The sequence below is a fragment of the Diospyros lotus genome, chromosome 7 (assembly GCF_014633365.1).
Source record: "Diospyros lotus cultivar Yz01 chromosome 7, ASM1463336v1, whole genome shotgun sequence".
Taxonomy (NCBI): domain Eukaryota; kingdom Viridiplantae; phylum Streptophyta; class Magnoliopsida; order Ericales; family Ebenaceae; genus Diospyros; species Diospyros lotus.
Genome location: NC_068344.1, coordinates 11,478,037 through 11,495,503, shown reverse-complemented (window position 1 = coordinate 11,495,503; position 17,467 = coordinate 11,478,037). Strand labels below are relative to the sequence as shown.

The 17,467-nt window shown below is 35.3% G+C and overlaps 2 protein-coding genes across 3 annotated transcripts; both read right to left on the bottom strand.

The window, feature by feature from the left end:
• Positions 1-2,229: 2,229 nt before the first annotated feature.
• Positions 2,230-5,828, bottom strand: LOC127806307 (protein DETOXIFICATION 16-like). Of its 2 annotated transcripts, none has more exons than XM_052343514.1 (8): positions 5,193-5,828; positions 4,515-5,059; positions 4,154-4,240; positions 3,995-4,051; positions 3,667-3,905; positions 3,463-3,581; positions 2,664-2,750; positions 2,230-2,548 (listed from the first exon to the last, which is right to left on the bottom strand). In XM_052343514.1, the coding sequence occupies exons 1-8, from the start codon at positions 5,460-5,462 to the stop codon at positions 2,477-2,479; spliced, it is 1,476 nt and encodes a 491-aa protein (XP_052199474.1). In that variant the 5' UTR covers positions 5,463-5,828; the 3' UTR covers positions 2,230-2,476. The 2 variants fall into 2 exon arrangements, with proteins under 2 accessions (XP_052199474.1, XP_052199475.1); XM_052343515.1 differs by having other exon boundaries at positions 4,515-5,055; positions 5,193-5,337.
• Positions 5,829-5,980: 152 nt separating this feature from the next.
• LOC127806308 (mitotic-spindle organizing protein 1B-like) lies at positions 5,981-7,082 on the bottom strand. The gene is made up of 2 exons (XM_052343516.1): positions 6,895-7,082; positions 5,981-6,507 (listed from the first exon to the last, which is right to left on the bottom strand). The coding sequence occupies exon 2, from the start codon at positions 6,422-6,424 to the stop codon at positions 6,197-6,199; it is 228 nt and encodes a 75-aa protein (XP_052199476.1). The 5' UTR covers positions 6,425-6,507; positions 6,895-7,082; the 3' UTR covers positions 5,981-6,196.
• Positions 7,083-17,467: the final 10,385 nt, after the last annotated feature.

The window sequence follows — 17,467 nt, the reverse complement described above, 5'->3', positions numbered from 1 at the left end:
GTACTAAAGATATTCATAGTCATTCTTCCTAGACTAATCTTCACCATAATAATCATATCCCCTATTCTCTTTACATCCACTACCTCATCTATTAAGCTTTTATCCATAATAATTCCCACTCCATTTTTCGCTCGATCAGTTCCTGTGTACCATATTTTATATCCAGCTTCTGATAAAGTTTTTGCTTTTTTCCTTACCCATCTCGTCTCTTGAAGGCACATAATATTAATTTTTCTCCTAATCATCACATCCACCACTTCCATAGTTTTGCCTGTTAATATTCCTATGTTCCATGACCCAATCCTTAATCTATGATTTTGTTATTGGCCTTGACTTTGGATTTGATTTTGTTTTTGGCCTTGACTTTGAATTTGATTTTGTTTTTTATTTTGATTTTGGTTTTGGTTTTGGTTTTGATTTTGATTTTGATTTTGATTTTGGTTTTGATTTTATTTTGGACTAGCTTCTTTACCCACATCCGTCCAAGCAAATGTGGGAACCCTTGCTCATTTATCACTACATCCGGGCGTCGATGCAGCGGCCCTAGCTCACTTGTCACTACACGGGGGCAGTGTAGCGCGTCGCTATGAAGGGTTACGCCTACGCCCACGCCCACGCCCAAACGATTTTTCATAATTTATCTAGAGTTCATGTTTTGGATCCGACTAAGTTTTACATTGGTTGTCGGCTACCTAACACAACCCTCTTCCTTTATCCGGGCTTGGGACCCGCAGTGGATAACATCCCCAGGCGGAGTTCAACTCTTGACTATTGTTCCGATTAATTTAAACCCAATCCGTTAACTTTTAACGGTGTCATCATTAACTATTAAAGATGATTACAACTTCCATTCTTTAGTCAACCACTACACTCGGATATGTGTGTAACCTTCTAGATTCACCACTACTAGTAATCAGGACATGTCAAACATTTTGATGCTGACGAAACACTTTGGTCTACAACAAGGATCTCTCCATCTCCCTGATATACCTCGAAAGACCTTGAGTGACAACTAGCACAACTAGCATTATGTTAGGACGATCTTACCATTAATGAAGTCATACTTTAAAAAAACCTATATGGGATTTCGATTCCTGTGTACTATAATCTCTCAATCGACTAACATCCTCATCGAATGAGTCATGAACTGATCAAACTCACTAATTTGATATATATGCCAAGATTTAGCATGGTGTGATCGAGATAATACATTGGAACTCTTTCCGACATGAAAATACATTTCAAATCATATGTACCTTGGCCAAGGGTTTATACAATCACAAGCACCATTGATTGTATAGGATATTCACCTCATGCCAGAAGTCAATTGATCACATTAGCAATCACCTGCCTCCATATGTTACTACATAGAGATCATACAGTGCATCTCCACCCAGTAACCAAGTGGTTCTTATCAAAGACAAATCTCATGCACCAATATACAAGATAACTGTGTTGCCTCCTATCTAAAAACTAGTAACAAAATTGACACCAGTAACAGATCATAAATCCTTTCATGCACATGCTCTATCATTTGCGTCATCTTCAATAAATATTCAACTAACATCTACTCACATGTCTATTATATTCATTTCATAAATTATGACATACGACTCATCATCATTTATCATTAGTATATCAAACTTATCAAATATAATAACCCATATATCACTCCGTAATAGATTAATCATAGCCATCTTCTAAGAAATCTAAAGACTAAAAATCACTTTAAAAAATCCTTAATCCAAAAATATTTGTTACATATTCTTAACACTTAAGAATAAGATTTTTATTAAAAAATCTAAAATCTCATTCATATATATATAAATTGGAGATGTATGAATAAAAATACAACATTAAAATATAAAAATATATTTTATTATATTTACAAGATTCACATCATTAATCTCATAATACAATTATTAGATGTCATCTAAATCAAGCAGTCAAGGCACTAACATTAACACAAAGAGCATCCGTTCATCAATAGCCACCCATTTATCAAGACACCTGATCATTGCAATAAGAGCTCTAAATCTCTTGATCATTGCAACAAGACTTCTAAATCTCCTGACTATCATCTTACAAGACTATTAAGATTAACTTTCTCACGTTACAAATTTATTTTTATATTTTGATATTACAGGAATCAAAAACAAATATTCTAACAACTAGACCGGAATGCCAATTCTTAGCCCTTGCTTCCGATGGACTTGGGGAAATGGTATATTGCAAAAAACCGTACATCTTAAGTCAAGCGTGAGTTCACTATATCATATCTGGTACTATCTTTCAGAAGGATTTCCAGTTGATGCTATACAATTATATAATAAAGAGAACCAACAACAAATTAAAAAAAAAAAAAGTCAAAGTACCAACCAAGCCATTTTATAAGTTTTTACTCTCTTTTTTTTGGTTAAAAAATGCATGCATAACAGTGCTGATTGATTGATTGATTGGGCGTGATCTTCTGAGCTCATGACGGTGTGATTTGGTCAGAATCTACAACACAACGTGTCTTTTGAACGCTGTTTACAGCCTTCCTTGCCTGCCGCAAAGAAAGAAACACCTTGGATTAGAGAACCACACACGTATTTGGTGCACAATTATTATGGTATTAAACAAACAAATAGAAGCTAATAATAATAATAGCAATGATATACCTCGTGATCCCACTCCGTGCATAAATTTACGCTAACAAGTGCTATAACTTGTACACACAGTCCACATATAATTCCCATCCACAGTCCCTGCAACAGTTATGTTTGAAAATATATATAAAAAAAACAAGCATTATTAAAATTTAATATTATAGCTAACGTCGGTTAAATATTAAAAAATAATTAAAACGCTTTTAAATTTTAAAATTTTATCTCTTTCATTCTCTTCCTCTCCCCCTCTCATCTCTCTTTGATTTTGTTTCCGTCATCCTTATTGGCACCATCGCCATCCAGAAATGCCATTGTGAAAGATATTTTCAATTGGCGATCGTGCATTTCTGGGTCTGTTGTGAACCAAACCAAGATTGAGACCCTAACTTTAAGTTCTCGATATACCCCAACAATAACCCAAATCACAGGGCTTTGACTATTAACAACAATGGTCGAGAGAGAGAGAGAGAGAGTTTTATCTCTTTATTTAATGATAGGATTAGGGGCAATTATTGCTATTTTCGAAATGTGATCGGTGATTTTTATAATTACACCAAACCTCAAGTGTGATCATTATTTCAAATGGCAAGTCCAACTTAGCGTTCCGACATGACAAAAAAATTATTTTATTCATTGTGCGCTGAAGGTTGAGCGATTAGATAGATAGCTCAACTCTTTGATGCAGAGGGAAAATGAACTTTTTGTTATGTCAAGACACCAAACAAATCAGCTTACCGTTTCCTAAATCTCTATCATCGGGGGTCGGGGGGGGGGGGGGGGGGGGGGGGGGAGAAGAGAGAGATGCACCTACCATGCCCCCAATATGCAGGACAAAAGCAAAGAGCACAGCACAGGGGATTGCCACAACAAAGTAGGCCCCAAGGTTGATAAATGCACACAGGTTTTGCCATCCACATCCTCTAGCAGCCCCTTCATCATATACACATGCCAATTATTCCACATGCTATTACTATTTCAACATCAATCTGAAATCTGAAATCAATTGAATTAGTACCTGATAGGACACACTGAAATCCATCCAAGAAATCGGAAACTGCAAGCAGCGGCATCATTCTACCAACATATTTGACCACTTCTTCCTCACTACTATACAGTTTTCCCCACACATTTCCAACCAAAATGGTACCACTTCCCACTATTGTGCCCTCCACCACAGCCACTATCACCGCAACACATAAGGCCAGCCGGGCGCCCTGTGCCCGCCCAGCTCCCAATTCATTCGAAACTCTTGTACTGTGAAGAATCATAACAAGAACAGGATTGTCAAAAAAAAAAAAAAATCATAAAATGGAAAATATAATGGTGAGACGGTTCATGGCGACCTTATTGCTCCACCAAGACCAACAGAGATCATGTAGACCATCCAACATGTGTTAAGGCTGTGAAAATCAACAATAATTGATTATAAATGTGAAAGAAAATATACTTGAAAGTCAAAATTGGAGTTTCTTTTTGGACATGGAATCTACTTGAAAACAAACCTTATTGACAGCACTGATGTCTCTAATTGTGGATTAGGGAGAAGACCGGATAGAAGAACCACCATTTCGAAGGACCAATACTCAAAGCTGCAGCAGCTCAAACAATCAAAACCTTAACCACATACATGGTGAGCACAGGCCTCTAATCATAGGAGATAAGAAAAGTGTAAATGACTATTCTTTTATGCATAAGATAGCTATTGGCATAAGTGTAGTAATTTAGTGTAAAAGTTGTATTTGTCCGTTATTTACCCTAATGATAAAATGGAAGTCGACATCTAGACTACCATTCCTTAAAAAGGAACTAGTTAGCATGGCAAATGGCTTCTTACGGATCAAGAAAAAGCTCCATCCAACTCACCATATCATGACTGCTGAAGGAATGGCAAGCTTCAAGAAGCCGAGAACACCATGCAAGGCTTCACCTGAAAAGCCCGTCCAAGTCTTGAGGCAAGCCGGTGAGAACTTCACATAGATTGCCAACAAAGCCACATTCACCCAATTTGAGACACTGTTAGCCAGGGCAGCTCCTCTGCTTCCAAGCCCCAATCCAAAGACAAGAACCCAACAAACAAAAATGTGGAGCAAAGCCGTGGCTCCAGAGCACACCATCATGGGGAAAACAATGTTCTGCGTCTGCAGAAACCTGTTGAGGCACTGGAGAAGAGCGTAGGCAAAGAGGCTTGGAACCATCCAGACATTGAACTTTCCTGCTTCAGTGGAGATGTCATGATCTTGGCCAAAGAGCATCAGAATGGTGGTTGTGTTGAGCCAAATGAATGCTAGAGGGATGGCTAAGGTTAGTAGGGTTAACATCGCTCTCTGTGTGTAAATGCCTAGCATGTGGTACTGTCTGGCTCCATAGGCTTGTCCACACAGAGTTTCCAAGGCACTTCCCATTCCTAGCTATATAACAAGATTAATAATAGTTGAGAGAGATTAGAAATTAATAATGCCCGCAAATGATATTCTTAATTTTGTTTGGTATTTAAGCAGTGAATTTAGCTAGCTGAGAAAGGAAGTTATTTAATTGACTTACCAGCACGCTGAAACCTGTTACTGAAGCAAACGAAGTGGCCATGGCAGCACTGGAGAGGGCCAGCTCGCCGAGATGGCCGACAAACATGACCGAAATCGCCTGCAAGCTATACTGCAACAGGCTGACAGCTACTAGAGGCCCTGCTAAGCCAAGCTGCCTCTTTGTTTCTTCAACTACTTGTGCTCTAAAACAGCCGCCTTCTTGTTCCTCTCCATCTGGGCCATGGTATATGTGGGGACGCTGGCTTGGAAGGAGAGGAGATTCTTCCATTTCTTGTTACTTTGTTCTGCTGCTTTATGTCAATCTGAAAGGATGAAGAAGGGGGGGCATCCCCACGGCATAACATGCTTGGCCTTTCATTTGTGTGCATTCATCGTATCAATGAAAAAATATTGATAACTTGGCAAAAATATATGTCTATATTATATAGAGAGACGAATAGACACGACAAAGATATGTGTCACATATACACATATGGTTCCCACTTTCCACCAGTTCAATAATTTAATTTTACACGCCTTCACCACGTTGGGACTAAAAAAAAAACAAATGACTTGATTAATTAATTACTATAACTTTGGGGTGACACTTGGTCACAACTAATTATATAAAGAAATTCCTTATATTTTGGGATTAAATAATCTTGATTTATATTCAACCCGGTATGATTGATTTTGAGTTTCAGGCATGAAAAACTCAAAAACCCAACCAAACTGCATGAGTTAACCTTCTCGTGAGAGAATGCTGCTGATTTTACATACAAAATGACCACCACAAAAGAGAAAAAAAAAGGGGAAAAAAATCATTTTCTTTCAAGTTTAGCATAATGCCAATGCCATTGCCCATTGGCTCAACGTAAGAAAGAATACGTTGTCTCACAGAAAGAATATGTAGACCACATCAAGTTCAGGGCAAAGCTAAGTGAAATAAGACTATTAACTCTGTTGTTGGTAGCAGACAGAGACTGTTCAAAAGAAAGCCAAGTGAAACTCCTCCTCCTCCTTCTAAGGCAAGGATGATGATGCAGTTGCTCCCTCGGAAGACGAGGATGGAGTAGATTCCCTTCGGAGCTGCTTGACAACAGCAGCCAATGCTTCGGGATTCACACCTAACTCACAGAGGGAAATAAGGATGGAGAGGGTATGACGATCAAGCCCCGTGTCAAGAATGTTTGACATCTGAAAAGCCAGGTCCAGAGATTCCCGGGCAGTTCGTGCAGCCTCTAGATCCATAAGAATAGACTGCAAAAAATCTGGTCCTTCCTTTTCTGGAATAAAAAGGTTTTCTAACAGGGAATGGTCTTGCAGCAGGAAACCTGAAAAAAATAAAGCAAGGATCATGTCTGGAATAAGATTCACAATTCAAGAAACTAAATTAGGGTTGCAATGGAGCCGAGCCGAGCTTCGCTAAGCTCGGCTCGGCACGGCAAATCTGAGCTCAGGCTCGAGCTCAAGCTCGGTTAACATAGCCCAAGCTCGAGCTCGGGCTCGCCACCATGCTGAGCTCGGGCTCGAGTTCGAAGGAACAGAAGATTTCACAGTAAGAAATTTCAGCTTTCTTAGGGTTTCTAAGGAACAAAACAGGATCAAATTCTGTGTTGAATCAAACACACACTGTCCAAAAAGATTGAGGAACACTTGCACAAATGACGAGCAGTTGATTACACATAATAAATTGAAGATTAATGGAAGAGAAGTGTTACCAATGCGCAGAGTGGACGGATTGAAGAAGAAGAAGAAACCTCTCTCTCTCTCTCTCTCTGAGACGGCGAGGCGGCGCCGAGGCGACGAGGCAGCGAGAGGGGCGACGCAGCGGCGGGGACAACTGCCTTAGGCTGAGAGAACCAACGGCGCTTCACTGGATAGCACAGTCGGCAGAATGGGGGAGGAAGTAGGAGCCCTAGGTTTACTTCCTTATATAGGTCTGGGCCCTGGCCTACCCACTGGTTCACAACACACAACTGGGTCAAATTGGCCCCTAAATTTTGGGCAATGTGATTTCTTAATAATGTAAATTAATAACGGCAATTGAAAAGTTTTATAATTAAATATATTATAATATAATTTTTATTTTATTTTGATGATCATACAAATAGATCTTTTTAATTGTAAAACTATTTAATAACAAAGAAATTTTTTTTAAACAAATATAAAATTATTATTAAATTAATAGAGAGTGTACTGAAAATAATTTAATTTATTCTTAATATATCAGATAAAATAAGATAGTAAAATTTAATTTGTATTGATAAATGTATACATATTAAATAATATATTTATAAAATAAATATCTAATATATTATATATAGATATATTATTATATTTAGTAATAATTTCTAATCGAGTTTATTCCGAAATCTCTAATCAAGTTATCTCGTGAGTTATATTGAGTTCAATCTCAAATTATTTACAAACCAAATTTTAAAATAAGACTCAACTTCAATTCATTTATTTTAAGCAACGAATGAATTGAGTGAACTTTTATAAAATCGACCTCAACGATTCAGGCTCATTTGCAATCCAAAAGTAAATGAAGACTGAAGCATAATGATGATGATGATGTCGATGCACCTACACGCGTGCGCACGCGCGCACCAGTAGTAATTGACAACCAAAACTAGATGGAACTGCCTAAATAGGTAAGAGACGAAGAAAAAAAGTGTTGTTGCTGGAGATGCACAAATTCACAGAAAATAAGATAACTAATAACCATGTACCATAGGGATACCCTGACCTAATCATTGCCCATTATAGAAAGGAAATATATATATATATATATTAGTGTACATCTGTGTTTAAAGATACTGAATAAATAATATTAAAATTAAAATATAATTATAATTTATATATATTATATTAAAAATTATGAAGAATTTGTAATAATTTTTCTTATATTAAATACTCTACAAAATTTAAATAATAAATAAACATATAAGATTTATAATATTTACCAATATATTGTAGATCAAAATATAAGAGAAAGTAAAAAAAATTATAAACACTGAACAAAAAAATAAAAATAAAAATTATTGTATATACTTGTTAATATTTTATAATAAAAAAAATTACTAAATCTATATAATAAAACACATCAGTAAGTGTTATACAATTTAAATAAATTAAATTAAAAATTAAATATCAAACAATACATATCAGTTGTCGTTGGCTGCCATGGCCGCGACCGTGAGTGGTTGGGAACCATTGTTCCCAAACCCTTGTGCCTAAATTAAAAAAATAGAATTAATAAAATAAATAAATAAATAAATTCTTTTTAAATATTTTCACAAAAAATAAAAAAATAAAAACAACAGGAAAGGAATCCGACCCGCAAAACCCACCCATCAACAATTTTCAAACAACACCAACCAATGGTTTAATTCAACCAAACCAATACTTATTTTACATTGTCTCGCATAATGTAAATAATTTAAAAATAATTATTTTTACATCAATCAATCTACAGGAGAAACCCAGCAAACGCTTACACCCGCGTCACCTATTTGGCTACCTCCCTTATGCTAAAACCCACCCATCAACAATGTCATTTCCCCCTATTTTCTCTTTCTTTTTTATATTTTATATTTTATTTTATTTTTTTTTAGTTTTCCTTTTTTTTCTTTTCTTTTTCCCATTTTTCCTTCCCATATTCTTCTTTCTCCCACCTACGCCAGCTGCCTTCGACTATTGATTGGGGGCAATGGGCCGGCCGCTACTAGCGGCTAACTGATGCGAGCACCGTCGTCACCCCCCACCATCGCGAGCAGCATTTGCCGTCCGTTGCCCCTTGCAGTGAGCACATCGCACGAGTGTAAGTGTGTATATGCGTGTGCGTGTATATATATGTATGCGTATGTGTGTATATGTGTATGTGTGTGTATATATGCCTCTGTATGTATATGCCTGTGTGAGAGAGTGAGTGGGTGGGCCTGTAAGAGAGAGGGAGTGGAAGAGAGAAAAGTTGGGCGGGAAGTCTAATTCATCTCAATCATTTACCAACATTCAAAACTCATCTCAATCATAAGATCAAAATGTATCTCTAATACATTTTAGACATTTTCAAAAAATTATTTTGCTTTATTATATAAATAGTTACCACACGTATTTATTTTTAATTGACAGAGAATTGCATAGGGATTGAAAAACACGATGATAGAGATAGGAACTTGCCTTGAAACGACCAATTCTCGACTTGCACGCACTCCCGCTAGCTTGAAGCCTTCTTGGCCGTCACCCTGTGTCTTGATTCTATTTTTGAGCCTCTAACACGTTTCTCAAGCCCCAAATTAATTTTCAAAAAGATACATACATATATATGGTGCTGATGAAACATTGTTGATTATTTCTGTGTGGAAGTTCTGTGGGTGAATTAATATACAAATTTTGTTATTGCTACTTGCTTATTGGGTCTGTAGTATTTCCAGGGGTTTTTACTGTTATTATAGTCATATTTGTATTGTTGTTCCAACAAATAATCCTAGATGTCAAAACCACATAAATTATACAATGTTGTGTTGCATGTGATGACCATGCGTCGATGTTTTGGATGAAAGTCAAATAGTTTCAATAGATAGAATTAATTTAAATATCATTTTTTTATAATTTTATTTTTATCAATAATTTAATTTAAATATCATTTTTAAATAAACAAAAATAAATTTATGCAATAAAAAAAGAAAATAGCTATAATGCTTTCGATTAATTTTAAATAATTACATATAATTTTATTATTACAAATCATTGACAATTAAAATACCAAACTTACGGCTAAGTAAAAGAAATTTGCACCACTTGATAATTTGGGAAGGAAAAATAGATAAAAAAAAATAAAAAGTATAACTACTAACTTTAAATAGATCTTAAACCTAAACAAAATCTCAATTTATTCCAAAAAAGTACAAAAATCAATTCGTCCATAACACAACAAAATCCATTTCATTTTTGAATTTTGGTAGTAAGATCATTTTTAAAGAATTAACTTTGTTAAGTTTTCTTATTTTTGTCTTAGTAAACATGGTTTTTTTATTGACATTTTAAATAATAATTTTTAAAAATTTCTTGTTTTTTTATTTAATATAGTTTTTGATTGAATTTTAAAACACTATATTTGTGTTCTAATTTTTAAAGTTAAAATTACTTTATTTTCGCAATTAAAGATAAATTTGAGATTAATTTGATTTTGTTACTTAAAAATAAATTGAATTGTGCTTAGGTCATGGACTTATTGGCATTTTAATTTCTTTAGAGGTTAATTAAGATTTTGCTTGAGTTTTATGAATTGATTAGGGTTAGTAGTTAAATTCCTTTTTTTTTTCTTTTAAATTATTAATTGTTGTTAGTTTTTTCAGCTTAAAGACTAAGTTTGATATTTTATTTTATTTTATTTTTTTATTTTTTCTTCCTTCCTCTTCTTCTTCATGCGCACAGCTCTCTTACGCGCAGAGCTGCTGTCGATCAGCGCCGCCTAGGCCTCCTCCGGTCACCGTTGTAGCCAGCCTCGCCACCGCCTGTCGCCTCCAACTGCCACGAGCCACCGCAATTGGTCCCCTGCGTCTTCAGCCATCGACCGCCGCAGCTGCTTCAACCATCGCCGACCACTAACGCTCCTGGCCACTTCGTCGTGCCCGCCTTCCACCTCCGTTGAGACCTCGATCAGCCTCCATAACCAGCCACCGCTGCTGCACGGCCTCCCCTGCCACTGGTTCACCCCTTACAGACTACTGGTTCGCCCCTATCGCTAGTTCGGTGTGTATATAGATATATATATGTGAGTGTGTATATGAAAGATGGCTGCGCTATGGGTGTGTTTGGAAGAAAAATAGCTGCGCTATGCGTGGCTATGGGCGGGAAAATTTTTAATCCCAACCATCAATCTATTAGAAATTGATCCCAACCATTGAAATGTATCCCTTTTAGACATTTTCAAAAATTATCCTGTTTTATTATATAGATGGCTGCGCTGTGAGTGTGTTTGGAAGGAAGATGGTTGCGTTATGCGCGGTTAAGGGCGGGAAAATTTTTAATCCCAGCCATCAATCAATTAGAAATTGATCCCAGCCATTGAAATGTCTCACTTTACATTTTCAAAAATCATTCTGTTTTATTATATAGATATATATATATATATATCTAATGAATTCAAACCATCCAACTCAACTGTATGCAATGCACCAAATATTCAAAAGTTAGATGAAGCTATAAAGTAAATTAAAATATCACAATTAAACTTGGCGTAAGGCAGGAAGTAGCATATGGGCTGGTAAAAAACTAGCCTACAAATTATGAACCTTAGAAAATCTAGAAGTAAACCACAGCAGGTCTTGGTGATGCAGACAGCAAGGGGAAAAATAGCGGAAAGTTGGAGAAAAGAGAAGGAAGAAGAAGGTGAAGAAGGGATGGAGAGAGAGAAAACAAATCTCAATGAATATTCTCAAATCAATCAATCTCTTTGATTACATTGCTGAAGATATATCAACTTCCTAAACCAATAACAAAACCATATCAATAATAACATCATATATATTTCCAATCATATTCATAATCGCCCGGCCGGCAACAATTCCCAGCAACTGGAACTAAAAGGGATTTTGATTCAATTCATGTGACCCCAAAACATAGCAATCAGAGGAGAGGAATCGACAGAAAAAAACTAACGTCCAAGATAGACAGAAAGCTGAAAGAATACCTGGGAAAATAAGCACACATCTGAAGCAACAAAAGCATTACTAAGAACAGGAAAAAAACTAGGCTCAAGCTCGAGTTTATAAAACCACAAAAGACTATCCCCAGAATACTCCACTGTCCACATACTTGTAAGCTCACAAAAGCAGCTGCTAGTGATTACCAACTAAGAGAAACCACTAGTAAAACAGCAAGGAAAACAGTTCAAAGTTTCTGTTCTTTCCCTTTATCTTGGGTTTTCTCAGCACAGCACCCAAATAGGAGAGAAGAGAAGAGAAGAGAAGAGAAGAGGAGGAGGATCTAATCAATGCTAATCAAAACAAACTAACAAGAGTCAAATCAAAGCAATGCTTAGGTGGTGTTATGTGTTTCAATTTTTAAGTTTGAGTTTTAAATTCATTTTCAGTTTTATGTTTTGAATGTCTGTTTTGAGATTGTTAAAAATGTATTCTTTTTGTTATTCTAAAAAATTATTTTTCAAAACTAAAAAGTGAAAAACGTGTTTATTTTGAAATTTTGAGAAAAAATTATTTTATGATATTTTATTTAAAGAAATTAATTATTCAGTAAATTAGAATAATTTAATGCTAGTATATTATTAAATAATATATACATTTTGAAGTTATTAAATAACATATACATTTTGAGGACTACGATGATGATCGTTTGGCCACGGTGGCTGGAGGATGATCGGCGATAATGGTTGGAGAAGGAAGAGGATGGTCGTTCGGCAGTCGAAGATGACAGATTTGGATTGCTGGAGGACGATGACGATGGTCGTTTGACGACGGTGGCTGGAGGAGGATGAACGATAGTAGTGGCTCAAGGAGGACGACGATGGCTGTTCAACAATTGGAGGCAGCTGATTTGGGTTGCTGGTCGACGACAATAGTGCTCTCTATAGCAAAAATGATGGCAGCAGATCTGGAAGAAAAGAAAATACAGAAAAGAGAACGAAGAGGAGAGGAATCGGCTTTTGGAAAGAGAAGAAGCAGCACTTGCATTTTCCGTATTTTGGGTTTTTTCAACGTGTTTAGATGAAAACACCCAAAACGTTTTTTTTTTGTTGTTTTGGATTTTTTTTATAATTTTTTTTTATTTTTGAAAATACATTTTTTAAATATATAAATAAATACTTTTTTATTGTTTTAAAAAATTAAAAATAAACTAAAAATAACAAAGAAAACACGCCTTACATTTTCAAGAAAGAACGTCTATAGACATTAAAATAACTCAAGAGTCAATATTGCCAAATTACCAAACGTTTATTTATCCAGTCCACTTATTATATAGATAGTCCCTGGCCTCGCTGACAATTATCAACTAAGTTTTACCCACGTTTTGCTTTAGTCATGGTTAGTCTTTGAACAACACCCCTGACAATTGTCATAGCCCAATTTTGGTTCTCATATCTAATTAAAACTATTTTGGAGAATTTTTTATTTCATAAAATTTTGTATAATCCAGTATTAATTAATGGTTCTATCGTTTTCTTCTTTAACAAGTGAACGATTGATTGATTATAACTACAAACAATTCGTTAAGTACTCCGAAGCATTTTTTAACTGTACTAAAAAAATATATATATCCAACAAATAAAGATTTTTTCATGTTTCAAGATATTTGAGAGTAGATGGCTCTAGTGCTTAATCCCCAGAGTGCAAAGTCTCCATATAGAAAGATGGCAACAAAGAAGCTTCTAATGTTTGTAGGCGTTCCTTTGTGAAAAAATACGAAAATAGAGATCTTCTACACTGAATACAGAAGAGATGGTGGTTTTATGCCTGAAAAAGCACCTTGAGGATCTTTGCTAGACTTTCTTCTATGATAGATGTCCAAACAATCATAAATTCCCAAAAAGGTTGGCTGCTGACCTTTGTTCCTAGAGATACAATAGCCCATGAAGTTGCCTCATGGGCTAAAAAAGAAATTAAAAAAAAAAAAAAAAATCGGTTACTTGGTTAAAGATGACCTTCACCTTTCAGCACACATGAAAGCCCTTTGCTAAAAAGAAAGGAATCATCTGGATTATGGAAGCATGGATGTGAAACAGGGATAGGATGAGTACACTTCCCCCACTGGCTTCCTGTTCCTTTGTTAATTTTCTCTGTTCAATCCCTTGCTTCAGTCTCTTTGTTCAATTTTGGTTCAATTTCTCTGTTCAATTGCTTGATCTCCATTCCTTCCTTGTTCAATAAAAGGTCTTATTCAGCTAAATAAATAAAAAGAAAAAACTGTTCCCAGAAGAGCATAGGAGCTTTGGTATAGTTAAGAGTGAAGTTCTTGGGGTCATCTTGGTTTTTGTATTGTCATGACATGATTAATAATATATGTAACGACCAGCTAATGGGTCTAGAAATTTATTAATATTTTAATTATGGAAATCTAGAAATTTTGCCCTATTAAATTAATGTGTGAAATATTTATATGCGGTAAAGAATATGTAATTAAATTATGTGTTAAATTAGTGGGTTTGGGTTGCCCAATTGGGCCTAAGCCCATGTATTAGTGAGCTATATTTTAATTAAATTGGAAGGATTTGATTGGGCCTAAGTCTCATATTTTGTGATGTGTTTAAAGTAAATGAAAGTGGGCTTGGGCCATGTGTTTAAGGCCAATGAAAGTGTTGGGTTAGAGAAATGGGCTTTGGGCCCATGTGTATGAAATGTTATATATTAATGAGATGGGCCAATTAAATAAGTGGGTTGATGGGTTGGGCTTGAGCCCAATGGCAAAAATTGTGTTTTAAAGTAAATGGAAATATATATATGTATTTTGTGTAATATGTGGATTAAAAGAAAATGTAAAATGCAAAGTGACCAAATGGTCTTTGCTTTATTGATAAAGGTGAGGGTAAAATAGAGATTTGAAAAATTGGTTTGATAAAGAAATTGAGAAAGAAATAAGAAAAATGTAAAATGTCCATAAGGGGCATGAGATATTTTATGTTTGGTGTGTGTATGAGGGCATTTTGGTCATTTTCGTGGGGGAGTGGTTGGCTTCATTCTCCTTCATTTTTTCTCCTTCTCCCAGCGAATTCTCCTTCCATTTTTCATCTTCTTCTTCCTTCTTCTCTATTCTCATTTTCTTCTTCCATTTATCTCTATGGTTGGAGCTTCAAGAAATGGGGAGGGTGGCTTCATCGAAAGGATCTTCTTCTCTTCGGTTTTCTTCAAAAAGGCAAGCATCCCTCTTCTCTTCTTCTACCTTTTAATGCATGGCTATGTCTTCATGTGTAACTCTATGGTATCTTTGCATCCTTTGATGTTAAAATGGTTTTTCGTATTGAGGGAAGATGTTATCTTCATTTTTCATTCAAATCTCGAGTTGTGTCGAGTCTTTGTTGGGTCTTGTTGATGGATTCGTTGGGGTTTGATCACCCCATTTTTCCTTCAAGAATGACTTTGATGGGTTAGGAAGCTAGAATGGAAGTTTTGGAGAGTTTGGTGTGTATTTTGAGTGTTTTGGGGGGGATTTTAGGCCTTTTTTGGGCATTCTCGGCCAAGTCGACTCGCCCACCTGTTGACTCACCTAGGTGGTCAAGTCGACTCGGGCCAAGTCGACTCGGATTTCCGTCAAGTCGACTCGGCCGCAGTTTTGATAGCTTTGCGCATGTCTCGCTGTTTCGACCATAACTTTTGATGTAGAACTCGGATTTGCTATCCGTTTGAAGTTTTATAATCTAGACTACGAGGGATTCGATTCGATATGAAATATATCATATTTTGGTTATGATTTGAATGGTTTAAGGCTCTTCTTAATCCAACTCAAGTAAAATGGCTAATGTAAAGTGTTTTTAAATGCTTCCTTTGGTATCCCTCAATCCCCTATAATGATAAAATATGGTTGAGGTCATTTATATGTATATACATGGGGGTTCATGAGATAAGAATGTAATTGAGTTGCATGAGGAAGCATGATGATAATCTTTTGGGAGGTTAATAAGAAGTGATCTTAGTTGGCATATCCATGGTAAATCATGCTTGATGCATGATTATTAGTGTATAAATAAATGCCCTTAATCAATGTGAAATGGGTGGAAGAGCTAAGAGCTCTAATGGGAAATCAAATGAGGATGTATGAATGCCATTAATCATAGCATTGTTAGTAGTTGTACATGTGGCATGGCATTGTGTTTCCTTATTGCCTCACTTTGTGATGTTGGATCATGGGTTGCATTCATTGGGGGTCATGCCTTGTATGTGATGGGATCGTGAGCATTGTCATGACACAGTTGGCCCGTGAGTGCTGACTTGTGTATGTTAGGTGAGCATATGCATTAGAGCATTCATGTGTGTGGATTCTTACGTGGGCGTAGCATGGCCTGATGATTATTGATCAATTTTGTAAAAATTTTATTATAATTTCACTCTTATTTTGATCTTAAAATGGTTTAAATTGAATATTATTATGCATTTTGTAATTTTGTGCATGTTTAAAAATATTAATATAAAATATAAAAAATATAAAAAAATTAAATATAATATATATAATAATATAATATATATATAATAATATAAATATGGAAAGCCCAGGCCCAAGCCCAACACATGGAAAGCCCAGGCCCAAGCCCAACACAAGGAAGGCCCAAGCCCAAGCCCAAGCCCAAAACAAGGAAGGCCCAAGCCCAACACAAGGAAGGCCCAAGCCCAAAAATATGAAAAGCCCAAGTCCCACAAATTGATGACATCATCGCTTACATCATGGGTTGGAGTGACATCATTGCTTACATCATGAGTTGGAATGACATCATCGCTTACATCATGTGTTAGATATTTTATTTATCTTTGTATTTTTAAATTAGTTATTTTATTTTTCTTTAGATATTTTGTATTATTAAATTATATAATTGAGTGGTCTCTATTGCATCTCTTACCCTATAAATAGAGCACTTAGGGTGCATTTGTAACCATTCAATTTTCCTATAATGAAAGTATAGTTATGTTCTTGAGATTTCTCTCTCAAAATTTTCACTTTAGTTTCAATATGATTTCGTTCTTAGAATTTCTCTCTTAAATCTTCAACCTTTGTTTCCATATAGTTGTATTATGTTATTCATATTATCTTTTTATTATATACGGCCTATATGGTCGGTTGAATATTGTCTTTAAATATTGTCTTTTCATTATAAACCGCCTATATGGTCGGTTAAAAAAATAGTCTTTCAATTCTTGTCTTTTCATTATATACCGCCTATATGGTCGGTTAAAAAAATAGTCTTTTAATTCTTGTCTTTTCATTATAAACCGCCTATATGGTCGGTTAAAAAAATAGTCTTTCAATTCTTGTCTTTTCATTATAAACCGCCTATATGGTCGGTTAAAAAATAGTCTTTCAATTCTTGTCTTTTCATTATAAACCGCCTATATGGTCGGTTAAAAAATAGTCTTTCAATTCTTGTCTTTTCATTATATACCGCCTATATGGTCGGTTAAAAAATAGTCTTTTAAAAAATAGTCTTTCAATTCTTGTCTTTTCAATTGTTGTATATGCAAATTAAGATCCCTAAATATTTATCAAAATATTTTTTATATATTTAGTATTATAAAAAATTAATGGTTTTATTAGGTTCATCTTTTAAGGTGCTTTTAAATAAGT

Bases quoted from the DNA above. Each gene is read 5' to 3' on its own strand.
- LOC127806307 (XM_052343514.1), bottom strand. From the start codon at position 5,462: ATGGAAGAATCTCCTCTCCTTCCAAGCCAGCGTCCCCACATATACCAT. The intron at 4,052-4,153 runs GTTTGTTTTCAA...TGATTTTCACAG, and splicing joins ACATCAGTGCTGTCAATAAG to CCTTAACACATGTTGGATGG. The intron at 3,906-3,994 runs GTCGCCATGAAC...GATTCTTCACAG, and splicing joins GGTCTTGGTGGAGCAATAAG to TACAAGAGTTTCGAATGAAT.
- LOC127806308 (XM_052343516.1), bottom strand. From the start codon at position 6,424: ATGGATCTAGAGGCTGCACGAACTGCCCGGGAATCTCTGGACCTGGCT.